Source organism: Rhipicephalus microplus, chromosome 4 (genome assembly GCF_043290135.1).
Source record: "Rhipicephalus microplus isolate Deutch F79 chromosome 4, USDA_Rmic, whole genome shotgun sequence".
Classification (NCBI taxonomy): Eukaryota; Metazoa; Arthropoda; class Arachnida; order Ixodida; family Ixodidae; genus Rhipicephalus; species Rhipicephalus microplus.
Window position 1 is genome coordinate 33,337,053 of NC_134703.1, and position 19,140 is coordinate 33,356,192.

Genomic DNA, 19,140 nt, shown 5'->3' on the forward strand with positions numbered 1-19,140 from the left:
ATGCTTGATAATTGCAGGCATTCAGATTTCTTATGTGCAAGGCAGTTTCGGGAATTGTAAAACAAGCTTGCAATTATAAACTGAATGAACAAGTGTAGCTCCAAAAAGCAAAACTTCATTTTGCAAGAGATTTCATTGCATCTAGAACAGGGCAACACAGTGTCATTGAGACCCTATTCTAAGGCACTCCTTGCCCTCTCAATCTTTCTATCTTTATGGACTGGCCTGAGCTTGCCCCAAAGGGAAACGCTTCAAGTTACTACTTTTAAACTCTGCAGAAAACTTTTGCTTGTTGGCCTTTAAGCCTTTCATTCAAGTCTTTGAATGGTAACAAGATGCAAGAATATTATGCATTTCCAGTAACTTCTAAGCACTAGCATTTGAAATAGACAGTAATGCTAGAGACGCGAAGACAGTGTTGGTTATTGTTGCAAATTGGTGTTGGAGACGTGTACATGTGCCACGTGAAAGGTACGACCTCAGTTGAGAAACTAGTCATACTAATGTGTCCTTTCTTTGCTTCTTAAATCTGCAGAATCTTGTGGATTCGGTACTACTATATTCAGAGCTTGCCACATAATGCATTTGCATGTACTTTTCATCTATTTTTACTTTGCTGTTACAAAACGTTTCGTACGTTTGACAGTTTGCGTGAAGAGGTTAACAGCACGTGATGGCTGAAACGGTAAACACATGGTCGACATGTGCTCTTAGACATAGAGAGGTGCCAGCATACAATTATTGCCTATTTATCAGCATATTTACGAGTCTTTCATCAGGAATGATTTTTTTTTTCAAGATTGAAAAAAACTTTACAATGCAGTGGTAGCGGTACTTGCTCAGGCAGACTTGGAAGTGGCCATGTTCATTCACCTATTGGGCTGTGCATTTCAAAGGCCTTCTAATTGTTGTGGCCTATTGGTAAAGTCTCTTCCTAACCGCGCACCATTATTTCGCAGCTGGTCGCAGAAGATGGCTGCTGCAAACGAAGCGGAAGTTAACGACTACAAGGAGATGGTGAAGGAATTGGAGAAGTCGCTTCGCACGCAGCGCGACCGTTTTGACCATGAGATTGCTGTTCGTGTTCAGAACGCATGCGAGATCACTCGACTCGAGATGCACCGCAAGGTGATTATGCCTCTTTTTTTGCATAGCTGTTAACATCATCCAAATGTCATAACCAACTTGAGTATTCCATAGTCTAATGCACTGTAGAACTTCTGTCATTTTCCTATAGTTGCTAATAGTATACCTAAGCATTAGGTGGTCTTTTTGTTGGACTCAGTTGTTGTCTGCGAGCAACGTAGGTATTGACAGTGGAGGTAGCTCTTAAATTGGGGCTTTTGACAATTCTTGTTCTGGAACAATGAAGCACCACCACAACAGCACTTTGTCAACCTAGCCAACAGAAGCATTTTCATATTGCTATCTCATAAAAAAATGCTTAGGAATTGTCTCCAACTTTTTTTCTGCAATCACACTTGGAAGTATTTGAAAAATATTCTATTAGATTCGAACTGGCACTTCAATATTTGAATTCGCTTTGCACCCAAGATTTAGTTACTGTAATTAAAAGTAACCCTAAAGTGTCTGTTGGAGCTTCTGAATATTAATTTCAAATGAAGTGCCGGGAGTTCTGGAGCCGTTTCAAAAATGGTTGTCTTCCTACATATCCAAAACGTACTCAAATAGTGTGCAATTCCTATTGGATTACCTGTCATTGCTATTCAATTCGTATTTGATTTGGTTGTGAAAGTCTCTGTTCGCACACCCTTACGCGATTGACTTTGTGTTCTGCACAGCTGAACCATTGAGATGTCGGCTTGGGCTAGTTGGTAGGTCATGATTATGGTTATACTGAGAATTCTGGACAAGGACAACAGGCACACATCCGATTTTTGTCCTTGTCCTGTGTTAGTGCTGTGACCGTAGTCGTTAAAATGTCTATAAATCTAACTGCGTTCTCTTCTGCTTTGTTTAATTGTTTTCATAGGCTGAGCGGGGTTCGCCTATGGAACTTCTTTCACGCCTTGAGGAAGCACAGTGCCAGATTGCCAATCTCAATAAAGAGCTGACTGAGCAGGCCACTGCGCAGGATGACTCGGTGGCTGAAGATTGCAGGCAGGTGTCTCCTTCTCACCGGCAATTTGTAAGGACCTCCATTCGGAGGCTCCTGGGGCAATATGCTGGTTGTTTACCAGGAATGGCCAAGCTTTAGTACTGGTAGATAAGATGCCTCAATAGCTCGGTGAGAACTCGAGAAGTATTTGCAAACCACAGTTGATATTCGTAGCCTTCACATTTATGTAGCTGTCGGCAGTTTTGGTTTAGCTGAGTGACAGCAGTTGGGGCTTGAGTGGCAGTTGCTGTCACCACCAATACATGTGCATTTGTGAAATGCTTAACACCACTACAACCCTTTGTTGTTGTTTGACACCATGACACCTTGAGGGTGTCATGGTGTCATAGCTGGAAGACAAACGTTTATTGGCATTTGTGTATACGGAGTTTGACATGAAAATTCTGCAGACTCCTTGTATGCAGTAAATACCCTACGTTAATGGGCAGATTTAGTGTAACAGGATTAAGGGAATAGTGACCTTAATAGCTGTGGTTTTGGAATTTTCATGTGCAGTACATAGCATTTAGCATATGTCCAGTATTTTTTAGGTCTTTTGTGGCAGTCCTGGTGTAGGTAATGTAGTGCACGTAAAACTTGGGCGGGGCGTTTCAGACTCCTGCTCCAAATTGAATTTGGCATTGATGCTAGTTACCCATAGTCACAGATTGCAATGCCTCCTACCTGCGCGTTTAAATATTACATCTTGTGAAAGATTTGTATTCTTCGCAACATAAACTAGTATTGGAGAAAAATGCTTTTCTTTCTTTCATTTGCTTAGGCACTCAATTTCTGTCCCTTAATTTTTAATCAAGTCAGATTTTCAGCAAAACATTTAATCTCTTCTTACAGGGACCAGGCGAAGTGTTTTTGCCATGTTGTTTCTCCAAAACTGTTTAGAACTGGAAAAATAAACCAGTTGAAAGTCTGCACTCATTGGTCTGCACTGTTTCGACAATCGTAAACAACTAAATAGTGCAAATTACCACCCATAATAAGACATCAGTAGGGTACCATGTTTCAATTTTTAGATACTCTTGCTTTGATGTAGACACACTGGCATGTCTCAAACCCACTAACCTGTTCCGTCATTGTCTCTTGTAAAGGGGTTTGATTGTAATAGGTTCTTGTTTGAACTATAACCAGAAAATACAGGGCTCCTTGGATAGTCTGTGTGCTATGCCTGCCTTTCTTTCAGACCTCGACCAATAACAGCCTCGGTGGAAATCCAGACTGAGGACGTCGTCATTGGAAATTCAACATCCGCCGTGCTGCACGAGCAGGTTCTACTCTCCAAAGCGGAAAGTGAGCTGCATAACCTTCGTAGCCGCCTTGAAGAGGCTCAATCTCTCCTGAACAGTGAGCGGCAGGCTCGGAAGGAAGCTGAGGTTTCGGCCAAACAAGCCCTCGAGCAACACAGCGACTTCCAACAAAGACTCTCTGTCCAAGAGGTTCAGCAACAGGTCTTAAAACAGCGTTTAGAAGAGCTGCAACAAGCTAATGACGTCATGCAGAGGAATGCGGCCGAGTCTAGCTGCGAGTTCGAGCAAATGCGCTGTGATATGCGGGAGCGTGAACTTGCTCTAGATGTGCTTAGAGAGCAGCTCGACAATATGGCAGAGGCCTTGCGTGAGGCTGAGAACAAGGCCAGAGAAGAGGCCAAGCACAGAGTTTCTGCGGAAGAGCGTTGCAAGGCTGCTGTCGAGGAAGCTGTGGAGGTCCGCAGGTTGGCTTGCAACACAGAAAAGTCTCTGCACAGTGCAGAGTTGCGCCTAAAGGCAGCGCATGAGGAGCTCCAGATCTGCCAGGAAAAGCTTGTGGCAAGGTGAGGTCTCGTTAATTGTTCATGTACCCTCTTATTTCTTCCTGACCATAGTAAAAGTACCGTATTTACTCGAATCTAGGCCAACCTCGATTCTGAGCAGACGCCCAAAAATCCGAAGCCTGAGAAAACAAAAAAAGTACCTCGAATGTAGGCCGAACGAAACAGCGAGGACAGCGTTCACAAAGAGAAAACATTTATTGAGCATAAAGATGGAACAAAGCAGTTGGTTCATGATGCAATTAACACGAGAAACATACAGCCGCTAATTTTGTTGTGTGTGCTTCTTTGTCGTTTTTTTTTTTCGCACTGCTTCTAATTATTTGCATCGTAAAGATGCGGTGCTCATTCTGAGTCGTTGCTGACTTCTTTGTCACTGTCTTCAAACAGTGCACGATCCTCGGTGCCTTCAAGTGCATTGGATATGCAGCACTTCTTAAAAGAGCGCACAATCAAAGTTTCCGAGATGTTTTCCCACGCTGCAGCCCCTCCAGCAACACTCATTTTTTTTGTCGACTCCAAAGTCTCACCCTGCTGGAACAATGGACGACAACTCCATGGCTAGGACAACATTCCTTTTATAAGCGGCATTATAATGACACCACCTGTTTGGTGCCATTGAGCTATGCCGCACACAGACCACCCTAAGCGCGACTCAAGATGACATAAGACTCTCCTCAACACTCGCCACAATGCTCAAAATGGCAGCCTCACGTGTATACTTAAGCCAGGTGTTGGCTCAGCCACTAACGGCTACAGTACAATCTAGGTGGCGCAAGTTGTGCACCGCTTTTGTCAATGAAAATTGCATGTTTTTCGAAATCCTTGAATCTAAGCCGACCCTGGAGTTTGATACAAAGAAATGTGAAAAAAAAAGTAATGTCGGCCTAGATTCAAATAAATACAGCAATACATAATGAAGTTGCATCTCGCACAAAAATAAATTCGTCATAAGGGTATATTCCTAACACACTATTTATTGCATGACCATTTTTCATTTACTTCATTATAACCGACATTTCGTTATATCCAAGTTCGTTATATCAGCCCTTCAATGCTTTCTGGTCATAACACACTTCTTTCACGCTATGGGGAAAGCTTGCTATCCGCTGCAGCACTAGGAGCGCGTAGGGGGAATTGGGGAGAGCTTCGCTGCACAGAGAGAGCTGGGGGCCCGAGAAATGCAGCAGCATTGGCGTTCGGTTTTCCTTGTTTTTCTGCATTTGTGCGACTACCAACTATGCTAATTGTAGGCAAGGACATGAACGATGCCCAAGGTATGCTGTGTACTATGGGTTTTCGCTCGGACTACTAATGTACAAGCTCGGACAATTGATGCACGAGGGAAAAGGTGCCGTTTAGGTTGCCTAGGGATGGCGATGGGAATGTGCAATACCGGGACAGGAAGGTTTCGGATTTACCTTTGATTCTCTACATGCATTAGTGTATGCGAGAAATATTTTGACGCCACCGACGTTATTCGAACAGACTTCATATTGAATGAAGGAAAATGTATCTAACGAGAAGACAAGTTGCTGTCCGGAGCTCTTTCTTTCGCAGCTTGCTCTATTTTTTTAAGTTCTTGCCAGTTTATTAGATGCTTTGCATTCTTTTTATTGTGTGCAGTTGTTAAAAATACTGTTCTTTTTTCTATTTACATTGATTGAAAGGGATAATAGTTGGGGTTCGGTATATGATTATAAGATATGCCATAGTGTAGGGCTCTGGAAATTTCAATCACCCGTGATTGAACGTGCACCTAAATCTATCTACGCAGGCCTCTGGAATTTTCGACTCCATCGAAAATGGGGTCACCGCGAACGGGGTTCGACCCCCTGACCTGTGGTTCAGCAGCAGATTGACATGTGGGTCAGCAATGACGGAACTCTATCTAAATATCATGTGTCTGAGTGAATACTCATGCACACCAGTGGTGGGGCTAGGACGACGCTGGTACAACATATGCAGCGAATATTGCATCCAACACAACTGGATCCATCCAGCCTTGACATCTAAAAAAATGTCCGAATATAAGTTTTCACACGTGTATTCAACAGCCACATTGTGAGGTGAAGTATGAGTGGTAGTTGAATTATTGCGGTTTGGTGCTAGATAAAGCATTGCGTTGAACACTCAGCATTCAGCCTAGAGCAGCGCGCATGCATGGATGCCTCCGCGTCGACCGCGGCGACACTGGCCGTGGTGGCGGCTTCTGTGCCTGTATGAAACTATAGGCAGAGTTTCATGACCAGGAAAGCATTGAGGCACTCTGGTTATATGGAGGTTAGAGGGTATAATTTTGATCCTCTGTATTGCAAACTGGATAGTGTGCATAGTACAGTCTATTGCCGATTTTCTGGACTTTCTGCTGCGATCGCAGGTATGAAATGGCTTGAAGCCAACACTGCTTCCCCATTGATCAGCTTGCAGGCCCGAGTCAATCGCAAGTTGAGTTTTGGAATCTCCTACAGCCCTAAACAGATTGTCTTTGCTGCAATGCCAAAGTGTTACCGTATTTACTCGATTCTCCGCGCCCTCGATTGTAACGCGCACCCGATTTCCACCGCTAAAAAAAAAAAAAAAACGTAAGACATCGATTGCAACGCGCACCCATTTTTCTCGCTGGCCCGCACGATCACACCACTCGAAAAAACGACTCCTTTCGGGAGCGTCTTCTATTTAAATATGAGGTACGGGCGAAGCTTGTGCCCATCTGACGTGTAACAGAGCATTGCCATCACTGTAGTTTTACCGTGGACCGATGTCAGCACGCGAACTTGCTTCGCCCCCTTCTTCTCGACTGTTGTGGTGCCAGGCATGTCGAAGTAAAGAGGCGTCTGATTGGCATTCCCGATTTGCCCAAGCAGGTAGCCGTTGTTGCGCCGCAAGTTTAGGACGAACCTCTGAAAACTGTGAAGCTTTTCATCGTACTCCTCCGCAAACCTTTTCGCATACGCATGTTCCCCTTCGGAGGGAAAAGCCTTTCCTCTTCATAAAGTTAGTTAGCCAGCACCTGCTCGCTTTAAACTGGCTCCGCATTAGACCTTTTTCTAAGACTAATTGCATAGCCCGCACTTGTAGCAGTTCTGTCGTCACGGGCCGCTGTGCCGCTCGCTGCTCAAGCACATACTCGCCGAGCAGCTCTTTAATTTGTGGAAACCAACCCTGTTGTGGTCCACTGAAGCCTTTGCGTGAAGCTTTGCTGTCGACAATTTTCTGCTTTTGTTTTCGCCGGTCCCGCACGCACGTTTCGGGAACTCCGAACGATCGCGATGCGGCCCGATTTCCGTCCGTTTCTGCACACGCGATGACTTTTCTTTTAAAAGCGGCATCGTGGTGCACTTGAGTTTTTGGAGTCGGCCCTTCCACGCCGTCGATGCTAATGCACTACTAGATGACGAACTCCTCAGCACACGTACGAAGTGCCGCACATGGGAAACACATAGGCAGAAATGGCCGACGCGCCATGTTGACGCACGTAGGGGGCGGCCATTTTGGATTTGCCGATGGCAATAGATTGACCGTAATTTTTTTGTTCGTACTCGATTCTAACGCGCATGCGATTTATGAACTCGCTTAACCGGAAAAAAAAAGATGCGCGTTAGATTCAAGTAATTACGGTACATGCTGGAGCATGTCAAGAAATCTGAGAAGCCGCAGCGGGAGTACGACGATGCAGTGTTAAAAGTGCACAATAATTGCCTACGACCCTTTTATGATAAGCATCTCTAACTTTGCAGCAGTGCATTTGGCTTGGCACAATTTTAAGAGTACTACAAACTTTTAAAGGGAACAATCTAAATAGTATGCTGCGCTGCAGACTTGTTGCTTCTGCAGCTTGCTGTTGCTTCACCAGCGTGTGGCCAGGAACTGAGCGGGCATGACACTCTCCAAGCAAAAATACTTGCTCGCAGTACTTGACGACTGGCTCCGTGTGGCAGGAAATGGTACATTTCAATAATGTAGCTTCAATTTTCATACACCAGTACCTTATTTGCAATCGCACACAAGCATTGGGGAAGCTGGAAAAGTCTGCTGTCCCTCCACAGTGCTTGTGTTCTCTGTTGTTGTTTCAAAATGCTCCACAGAGTGTTGAATGTTTTGGAGAGTAGATTGTGACCTCTGCGTGGAGCTTCCATGCATGCAAAGGGTTGAATCTTGCTGGTAGCATTTTACAAGGACTTCCAGAAATGCGAGCTTGCCATTTTTCTCCTCATCAATGGTAAATTTCTTCCTCAAGGGAAACAAAATGAATGACATGATAGATTGTGCTTGTAAAATGCTAAGCTACCTATGCTGACAAGCGCTACCATCTAGCGTTAAAAACTGAAACTAAACAAGCTGATGGATACAGTTATCGGTCTGCACTGCTTGATCGTGACATCTGTTGTTAGTCTTTGGTGGAGAAAAATTTAAACAACCTCGTTAATTTCTGTAAACAGTGGTGCTTTTTTTTTTCCAGTGAGCACTCTCGCCAAGCGGCCATGGCTTCTGTTGAAGCGAAGGAGGAAGAAGTGAGCCGCCTGCAGCAGGCCTTGAAGTCTGTTGTTGCGGAGAGTGCGGCAGAGTCTGCCAATGAGAACTGCCAGCACCGCACACGCCGCACAACGCGAACCACCCGGCGTACCACACGAGCCAAGCGGTCAAAGGCAGAGTCGCTGGCACCATCGGAGCTATCTGATGGTGATGCCGACTTCAAACCTCCGCGCCGCAACCCACGTCACACAAAGAAATCTGTTGTGCCCCCGGATGACCTTTTGGTGAGTAGCTCCCGTGCGTTCATGGGTGGCTTTTGAAGAAAAACAAAAAACAAAAATTTAAATGTCTTCTAAACTTGTGTGACCTAGACTATTTGCAAGAAAGTTTGTTTCAACTGCATCTTGTTCATGATCAGTTAGCAATCCTGGGAAAGATACAAGACCAGTAGTCGAGTGTGTGCCAATATTGTAAAGTTTTGATAACAAGTATAATATAGTAGCAATATTTCATTTGATGCTCTTATTGCATATTAACTAATGAATAAAGTTTGGCTCACTAGAATGTGTTGTTGGGCTAGTTCGTTCATACTGAAGAAATATTAAGGATGCAACACACATGGACCAAAAAAAGAATGTGGACAGGATAGGGCGTGTGGAAAGTAGACCTGTGCTAGTGTTAGGCAAAATATGCGTATCAGTGACACGTCGGTCACCCTGCATAAATCTGAATAGATTTTTTTAACTTTTGCTTTCATAATGTGTCAAGCGTGGAATTCTTCACCCACATCCTACACAACTAACTGCACGCGTGTATGCATGCATATCAAACGGAGCTCCTTTGCTCCTTTTCAACTACAGTTGCAAGTTGACGCCCTATCCTGTCCCCCTCCCCCTTTTTTTCGTCTGTGTCCTTATATTTCATGAAGTAATATTCAATAATTTTCTGACGTAGCTTGTGTCACCAAAAGTATACGATAAAAACACGATAAACAAGGAAAAATTTGATAAAATTGACCCTATTTGCTGTGCATGCAATTCTGTGTATTCTACTAGCGATGGGCCTTCCTCCACTACTGAAAACACCCATGTTCAAGGCCTTTCTGATAATGCCCCTAGTCAAGTGCAGTGTCATCATCATCAGCCTGACTACACCCACTACAGGATAAAGGCCTTTTCCATGTTCCACCAACCAATGCAGTCTTGTGCTTTCTGCTGCCACTTTATACCTGCGAACTTTTTAATCTCATTAGCCTACTTAACTTTTTGTCTCCCCTTCGTGCGTTTGCCTTCTCTGGAAATCTAGTCGGTTACCCTTAACGACCAGCCGTTATCCTGCCTACGTGCTACGTGCCCTGCCCATGTCAATTTCTTCTTCTTCTCTCAGCTCTCTTGTCTATTAAGGTCACACCTGTCATTTTCCTTTCCATCGTTTGCTGCGTCGTCCTCAATTTAAGCTCAACCCTTTTTGTAAGCCTCCAGGCTTCTGCTCAGTAGGTGAGTACTGGCAAGATGCAGCTGTTATATACCTTCCTCTTGAGGGTCAGTGGCAGATTACCATTCATCCATGATTTGAGAGTGCTTGCCGAATGTGATCCGCCCCATCCTTATTCTTCTAGTTATTTCACTCTCATGGATCGGCTCTGCGGTTATTACCCGTCTTAAGTAGACGTATTCCTTTACAACTTCCAGCGTCTCTCCACCTATTGCAAAGTGCTGTTCTCTTGCGAGGTTTTTGTACATTACTTTCGTTTTCTGCAGAATGATTTTAAGAACTACCTTTATGCTTTCCTTGTCTAATTCAGTAATCATGAGTTGCAATTCGTCCCTCGAGTTACTCAGCAATGCAATGTCATCGGCAAAGCACAGGCTACTACGGTACTCTCTATTAACTCTTATCCCTAAATCTTCTCATTCTAGGCTTTTGAAAACCTTCTGTAAGCACGCGGTGAATAGCATTGGGGAGATCGTATCGCCTTGTCTTACACCCTTCTTTGTTGGTATTCTGTCTCTTTCTTTATCGAGCACTATGGTGGCTGTTGATTCTCTGTAAATTTCTTCCAGGATGTTTATATATGTTTTATTGATGCCCCGATTGTGCAGGCTGCACGACTGCTGATATCTCTACTAAATTAAATGCCTTCTCCTAATCTATGAAGGCTATGTTACAGAGTAAAAAGTTTCAAAACTTGGCACTAAGTCTGTTATATTTAATACTGTGAGAAACTTGTATTTCCTGTTCAGAACTTGCTGTACCAATGTTTGAATGGTTCGAATCCCATCCTCGTCGCTATTGTAGTGTCTGCAGAGCGACCATGAACAGTCCGAAACATGGACTCAGAAAACCTTTATTACTCAGGACACCTACATATATACAGGACAGAGACACATACACAACATCCCCTCTCGATTACAAAAAAACAGAACGAAACTGAGACTAAAATCTTATTACAACAGCCCCTGAATCACCTTCCTTATGTTTTCAGAATTTCAATTGAACACATGCATAGCCATAACGATCGATAGCGCACATGGTATAGCTTCAAGCTGCAGGCATGCCAAAAATTCCAAGAAACAGTCCCTTTTTCTCTGAGTTTTTGTAGCTTTTTCGGTGACGACGGTGATGTGTTATCTTTGTTGTTCAACCAATCGCAGCATCGCTTCTCGACAGGAACCTACGACTTCCAGTTAGTCTGCAAGCAGCAGCCTGCAGTACTTGCTGTTCTTCCTCGTGTTGCCCACACACGTGTGCTTGCAAGTTGGCACTTGTGGCATGTAATGGAAGTGATAAATTGCTAGCATACTAACACGGTTGTGCCTAGCCATATGATAAGCTGCGTGAACTGAATCAACAACAGCGGGTAGCAGAAAAGCAGGCAAATAGAGTTGCAGAAAAGCAGGCAAATAGAGTTGCGGAAACTGGAAGTAGACGCTGTTTCGAAGGGTGCGTCGGCGATGATGTATGCCACATGGGATTGGGAGGGGCACTCAGTCAAGAAGGTGAAACAGCTTTGGAGAGGGAGATTAGTCGATGAACCAAGGGTAGCAAAGGAAAAAGGAAAATGAGCGATTTCAGTGTTTTGGTCGGCAAGCGTGTGTAACTCCACTATTATGGCACAGTTGCAAAAAGTTTCTCGGGCCTTTGTGTTCCTCGTAGACTTTTGTGCACAACATCGCCGCCCCTAAATTTCATAACTCTCTGGGTGGTTTAGGGGCCCTTTAAGTATATTAAAAGTATTCAGCAGATCTAAAAGTTTTAAATTCTGTGAAGCTAGATAGGTCTGTATGTGTGGACCCTTTAGCTTGGATTTTATAACATACTGTTTAAGGTGCAGAAGAAAGTCTACTTCACGGGCATAGAATACAGGTCCACATCACAAGTTTGCTTCAAGTTTGCTTCATCACAAATTTTATTTAGGTTCATGTTAAATAACCCCACATGGTAGAAATTTCCAGAGGCCTTCACTACGACATCTCTTGGAGTCGTATGGTGGTTTTGGGACGTTAAAACGCCAACAAAAGGGGGGGGGGGGATCAACAGCCACTATGGTGGCTGTTGATCCTCTGTAAATTTCTTCCAGGATGTTTATATATGTTTTATTGATGCCCTGATTCTGCAGGTTGCGTGACTGCTGATATCTCCACTGAATTAAATGCCTTCTTCTAATCTATGAAGGGGGGGCTTTGCTCAGTCTCTGATCGAAATTCATAACGGCAGAGTTGAGTTGAGTTGAATAAACTTTATTTGCCCAACGGTTGTTGCTGTGCCCTGGGCTAGGCTGCCAGGGACACATCGTTCAAGGAACATCTTCTGAGGTCCTCGGCGACGGCCCTGGCCCATAACGTCAGAGAAAGAGCCATTAAAAATAAAGGATGCATATCTATGCTTCTAATTAAATGCTTCATTGAATGCACATGCATTCAGTGTTTTTATTCGCCTTCGTAGGACTAATAAAAACAATGAATGAAACAGTGAAAATGGCAGGAACAGAACGAGGTGGAAGGGGGAGGGAACAGGGAACATTTCGAATGTCTAAAAAAATGGAGTGTGGAACTTGCTCTGGATTTTACGGCACTCTAAAAGGCTTCTTGAATTCACTTCTTGCTACGCAGGAGGAGCAGGAGGAGCACCGTTCTGTCCTCGCCGACGACAATTCCGAAGCGTCGCCACTTAGACGCCTTGGCAACTTTGTAGCTGGCATGCTGTCTATGAGCACGAGTAATGGGTAAGGAATCTTGAATGTTACTTTTGAAGTAGATGTTCTTAAGTGCCCTGACAACTGTCCGGAATTCATAGTTAGGTTAAAGAGAAAATGGAAAGACCATGGATTAGTGACTAAACCAGGCATTCTATTCAATAGGATCTCAATATATTTCAATAGGATCTGTATTTTTAAATTGCATTTGCAGCCTAGCGGCGGTGATCTAGGCGCTAAGGTCACGGGATCGAATCCCGGCTGCGGCGACTTCATTTTCGATGAAGACAAAAATGCTGTAGGCACATGTGCTCAGATTTGGGGGCACGTTAAAAAACCCCAGGTGGTCTAATTTTCCGGAGCCCTCCACTATGGCGTTTCTCATAATCAATGGCGGCTTTGGGAAGTTAAACCCCATATATCAATCAATCAATCAAAAATGCATTTAGAACATTCAAACTAGTATGTAGCACTGCTGGTGGACAAACCTTGGTACGGAGCAAAAGAACTGTTCGCATTGTTTTAATCTACATATTATCGGGCATCTCCACTTTATTATGTGTTTGTTACAAAGCAGAAGGGAGATCGCACTAAGAAGTGTAGCTACCTTCATGGCAACTAGTGGAACTGGAAATCCTTGTGGAGCTACGGTGCAACGTATTGCAGCGCGCCAACACGAACCTGTCGGAGCACAGGCTTTGATTGATGGGACGTCGCTCAGTTCCCACTGTGGGGGTAATCGCTGTCGCGCCCACCTTGCACTGTTATCAGTGAGTGTTTCGTATATATTTGTGGATGACCACTTGCAGTCATCCAAAAGGTTTGTATTACTAGCTGTGTGCATTCGTACCAAAAAAAAATGCCAGGCCTGCGCAAAAGGCACAGCACAGTCGCAGTGAAAGCTAGAAGAGCGGCATTTCGGAGCCCTTTAAGAAAACTCATTGGGTAACTACTGCAAGCACACTCGCTTGATATCCACTAGGGCATTAATAATGAAAATTTTTGGTAGTAGGCCAGCATTGGCTAGGCTATTTTTCGTAATTCTTCTGAAAAGCGTAGTATCCACTAAACAATTGCAAGGAATTTTGTGCCAATTGTTCATGCGGTGGCTGTCGATGATGAGGAATTATAATTTAAGTGGGTATGCGCCACAGCTAATTGGGGAACAAGAACCAGCTTTTGTAATGGGTTTGAGCATTGGACGGCCCAATCGTTACCCTATTCGCATTGTGCAATGACTAGTTGTTCTTTCGCTGTTTTATAACGCCTTATAAGTCATATTAACGTGACTGCTTTCCCGACATCAAGCCTGCCTAAGGCAAGGTTGCCAACGAGTCACGAGCACCAGCGTAGCTCAGTGGTAGAATACTGGGCTGGCACCCAGCATTCCCGGGTTTCGAGCCCCACTGTGTCATTGGTGCTAGGTTTTTTTTTTTTTTTTCTAATTTCGCGCAATGTGGTTACGGACACCGGCAGCGACGGTGGACAACTGCACGTGACCAGAGTTGTGATCTCATAACAGCTTTCGCTGTAATATATTCTTGAAAAAGACGGAACAGTTTTGGGGTTTCTCTAATGATGTCAACATTAATTATGTCATTTCAAGCACTCCTAGGGCATTTGAGATGCAATTTCTTGTTTAACGCAACTTTGGTTGTCAGTGGGCCTCTCAAAGCTACTTCTTTGGGTACAATCAAAAGCCACTTCTAGGAGTATTGAAGTGCCACAAAAATTTTATTGTGTCCGAGTTAGATAAACACAGTAGAAGGGCGGAAGTGCACCACTGCCGCGACTGCATTGTAGGTGTGAGCAGTGCTCTTTCTCTCCTGGATCCGATTGCAAATTAAGACAAGTAGGGAATAATGATCCAACAAATTCTTCCGGGAAAAGCTTTCCCAGTTGGTCAAAATACTTTATTGCGTTTTCTGAATGTACGAAATGAGCATAAGGTCTGGAATAAATTATAATAAATATCGATGAATAGTTTTTTTTTGGCGCCAGCATAACGCAAAACTGCAGGACATTCGTTCGTATTTTAGAGCATGCTATTCCTTGAAATGTGGTTATGTGCACAGTGCCTTATCGATGTCTGCACACGTAACACAGTCTGCGTTTCCTTCTTGAAGCAATGAGTTGTGCTGGCAAACATGCAGCATCTTCTCTGCGTGTAGATACCTTGGAGAAAGCAAGCTCGGTGATATCTAGAACAAGAATACCTCATGAGTTTCAGGGATAAACAGGCTAAAAGCAGCGCCAATAAAGATGAAAATTTGCTTCCTACACACCTGCAAGGGAGTGCTGATATCAACCGCATAAAAGCGGACTCTTAAACGACGCTGCTTCCGTGCTCAACGTTGCCCGCCTTTACTGCGCGGTCGCCGACACCAGTAGCAGCAGCAGAACAAGGGCAGCGGGAGCTACAGTAGCAACAATGGCCATTGAACAATTTTCTGCTATCTTGAAAGCCATTGTTTTGCTTGCTTGTTTCAAGTGGCCCCCACTAGATGGCACCACCTATTCAGCCTAACCATCTATAAATTTAGCTTTTCAACCACCAGTGCCATTCTCCATAGTAACACCAAGCAGTTTTCTTTTGTTTTTCTATAAATCAAGCAGAAATGAACAAGCAGCATTTTGTTATGTCTCTTGATACACGGAAGCTAGTTTGATAACTAGTAATTGTAGTCGGATGCTTTCACGCCATCAGGATCATTTCACAAATGTCCCACTAATGGTGCACTGGCGTGTGATACTCACTTAATTCCTTGTTAAGTAAGGTACCGCTGTTAATATTGCAGTTTTAGATGTCGTCTTGCATCGAGCTTTCACTCTGACATAAATTGTCATGTGCCTTTAGAGTCCCTTTATTTTTTTTTAATCCTAGGCTGTAACCAACTGTTCTGGCAACTGTCGTGCGATTTACTGCTGGCAACTGTCGTGCGATTTACTAATGAAACTGGCTCTTTTTTTTTTAGGCTTCTGTGAATATTTGAGTGCTTCGAATATTTCAATGAATATTTGGGTATGCAAATTCGTATAAGTTTCAATTTAAATTACTGGAACATTTTAAATATTTGAAATGAACGAATATGTATATTTCTGCATGTCTGCATGTAACCTTTTGTAAAGGTGCTTTCATTGCAGTTGAAGTGTGCCATAGTACGAGACTGCCTATCTAGGGGCAGTCCACGCCGCCACGAAGTCCAATCGAAGTGAAATTGAACATATTACTCTCACATTGATCAATCATCGTTCAAGTTTAGAAGCTTGTAATACCAGCTTATATGCTCCAGTATTAGGTTCTAAAAGGTAACATTTTACAGGTAATCACTTGCATTGCACTTAAAGTCAAATCCTGTTACTAATCAAAGTTTCAACTTCCTTTGACGTAAACAACATGGTGTTTGCACATACCTTGTTTCAATTTTTAGTATATATGATGCAGGTCAGTTGGGTCGTGACAAATATGACCACATTTCTTTATATAGTATGCGATAGATACTATTCGAATTCGATTCAAAATAATCGACCAAATCACTAGTATTCGATTCTGTTTCATTTCAAACCAAAAATTTTATGTTTGCACAAGCCTACTTTTTTCCATTACGTAAGGCTGCTTGCCTGGTTGCATTTTGAGGTGCAGATTTCTTAGCTAGTGTTTTGGTTGTTTTGAGTATCGATGATCAGCAAGAAACATTGCTTATGTGCAGAGTGGCCCCAAGTACACGAAATCGACGCCAGCTGATTTCCGTAGACTCCGACTTCGTTGAGCTACCAGATCAACAGACGCCACCTGCTGCCCGGAGGACAACTTCGCGCAGAAAGGCCAAGGAGTGATGATGCTGTGCTGTTTTTAAATATTAAGTAATATTTAACTCGTATCATGAGGTGCATGGTAATATACATATTTTATAATATTGCTCCTTTTAAGTTTTGTTAATCAATACATGTATCTTACTATACATGTTTTTAATAGCATTACTTTTAGTCAATTTAAATGAAACATTGCAATGTGCATGTTAATATAGACGATATTTCATACTTGTAAGATAACAATCTTGCACAGTTTCCACACTAGACGAACCCCGATGGCGGTTTACCATTTCAGCCAGCCATGATGATTTTATCACAGATGGTTCATATTGTACAGTAACTTTCATTGTACTTTTAAACATCGTTGAAAAACATATCACTTGATATTCACAACATTCTTTTGCCACCATTATGAACCAGTTTCTCAGCGACTTTTACTGCAAGAAAATACATGCCTGCAAACAAGTGTTATAAAAAATACGTGTCCTGGTGCTTTGCGAAATTCTTGATCATTCTTGTTCGCTACTGCAGCATTTCAATACTCCAGCAGTTACGACAACTTTACATAAGCATGCAGGTACGCTAATTATGGCAACATAAACTTGTTTCTTTTAGCTTCCCCTTTTTTATTTTGTTGACATTTGCCACTTGCAAGATCTTTTGTGCGAGTGTTTTCATGAGTGTTCTGCAACTGCCTGTGCATGCTACCTGTATCTCACAATTGCACTATTGCGAGCACAAGTACCTTCAGTGACTTTACGACAGCCATTGCATTGCGATTACCTAGCACTCCCACCTGTGCCACCATTGTTGTGAATGGTCTTCCTCTGTTCTTTTGTATTTGATATGTTCCAGGAAGTTCTTACCGAAGATTGCGTACACTATTGTCAGTCATTCGGAGCTTTTGCAACTTCTAGCAACATTGTGGACGAAACGTGCTGTTCTAAGCCCATGAGATTCCATGTCTTAAGCTTGAATAAAGCATGTGAACCTTTTTCTGCGATACAATAGTACATTCATTGTGAGAAAATGTTGCGCTTTCAGTGTTTCAATAGCGACTCCTCAGCAAAGGTGTATGCTGAGAACAGAAAGTGCTTGAGCTAGAGATGAACATTTAATCTTGCCAGGTGGCCAAGCAACACGAATAAAATTTTTTTCTTTATGGTTTTTCTGGCATGGTGCCTCCAAACACAAAACTAATGAGTGGAAGGAGATTGCATGGCAGAAACCAAAGAAGGCATAGGATGTTATCTTAAGTACTTAAAGGTGTTGGTCTCATTTCAGTAGCATGCACTCTGCATTTTAGTGTGCATTATATTGCATAGCAAAGTTTGCATTCTGCATTTTCCTATGACACCTTGCATTATCGTCTAGGCCGAAGTGTTACCCGATGGCGATGAAAACGGTGTGAGCAAGAAAAAGGCATGTTCGCCGTACTGCTTGTAAAGCAGAACTCTTCAGCGTAATGGAAATGAGTTTGCTGGGTCTTTCAAGGTTTTTGTGAACTGGTATTGCATAAAAAGCACTTTCAAATTTATATAGGCTGCAATGAAAATAGGCAGAATAAAAGTTTGATTGTTTTTCCCATTGCAGAACAATATTTGGAATTTTTTTAGTCTACAGTGAATTTATGGTCTTCATGAACGCCTTTTGCATTTTTATTAAGTTATAGAGTTTGAGTATTGATTGAATTCAGTAATTTCTGTGTATGCTTGCTCACGCATTACTGGTGGAGGGATGAAACTATTCAAGCTGGAGCTCTAACATCTTCATAAAATTGAGAGAAGGTCTTGCTGCTTCACTATTGAAGATAAATTTGTCTTATGCTTATTAGTGAATGTGCGGGTGCTTTTTGGTGGGGGCACCATTAAAGAAAATCGCTGTTTTGTGTTGGTTCCGGCAATCGTTGCCTCTGGTGCCACTAAACATAATAGAATGAAATAAATGGATTAGCAGCGCACACAACAGCTTAATGTTTTTCGTGAACCTCGCATTCATGCTGTCAGGTCGTGCTGCCTTACCAATGTTTAGACTTCAGCATTAAGCGCTTCATTTTAAAAAAAGTTTTTTGACATTTTGATTTCTATTGTCTACAACAGTGGTTCTCAAATGGGGGTCCGTGGACCCCCATTTGAGAACTACTGTTTTGCAGATCGTAGAATAGCTTCGCGAAACCCTCACTTTATTTTAAGGGTGACTGTGCCACATATTGATGAACTGTCCAAAATGAAGCAATGTGTAACGTTTATTGATGTTTTCGGTAGCAATAAAAGGCCCCTGTTTCATGCTGCAGTTGTGTTAATCTACCTACGTATCCCCCTCTCTTCCCCCCGCTGCAAGCGGTCCGCCATCACTTCCACCAGTCCACAAGGGGTCCCAGACACATCTATGGCTGAGAACCAGCGGTCTACAACAATAAAAAAAATTAACAGGAGCGATAAAGTATGTAGACAAGCTATTATAAGGAAGTATTTCTGTTAGGCTGGGCTTTAGTGGAATTTTTGTTACTTCAGTCTCTTTGTTCAAATCTGGTGTTTGCCTTTCCTAGGCAATTCGTTTTCTTTCCACTTCAGGGCCTTTCACAAACCGCGATTCTCTGTTCTGGGAACATTACTTGAGCTTTCTGCATACAAATTGATGGTGTTACGATTCAAGCAATTCTACTGCATGCAGCTGCCAAAAGTATAACCTTTGGAATCTGAAGACCATTCCTTC

At 43.0% G+C, this 19,140-nt stretch overlaps 1 protein-coding gene across 3 annotated transcripts in view; it reads left to right on the forward strand.

Annotated features, from left to right (window-relative positions):
• The window catches only part of LOC119171846 (uncharacterized), a 34,129-nt gene extending 15,487 nt beyond the window's left edge, over positions 1-18,642 (forward strand). For all 3 annotated transcript variants that reach the window (XM_075892492.1, XM_075892491.1, XM_075892493.1), the window contains 6 exons: positions 960-1,128; positions 1,994-2,121; positions 3,318-3,944; positions 8,404-8,701; positions 12,530-12,642; positions 16,323-18,642. In XM_075892492.1, the coding sequence (XP_075748607.1) occupies positions 960-1,128; positions 1,994-2,121; positions 3,318-3,944; positions 8,404-8,701; positions 12,530-12,642; positions 16,323-16,449 (1,462 nt within the window). In that variant the 3' untranslated portion in view covers positions 16,450-18,642. The remainder of the gene's footprint in view (positions 1-959; positions 1,129-1,993; positions 2,122-3,317; positions 3,945-8,403; positions 8,702-12,529; positions 12,643-16,322) is intronic.
• Positions 18,643-19,140: the final 498 nt, after the last annotated feature.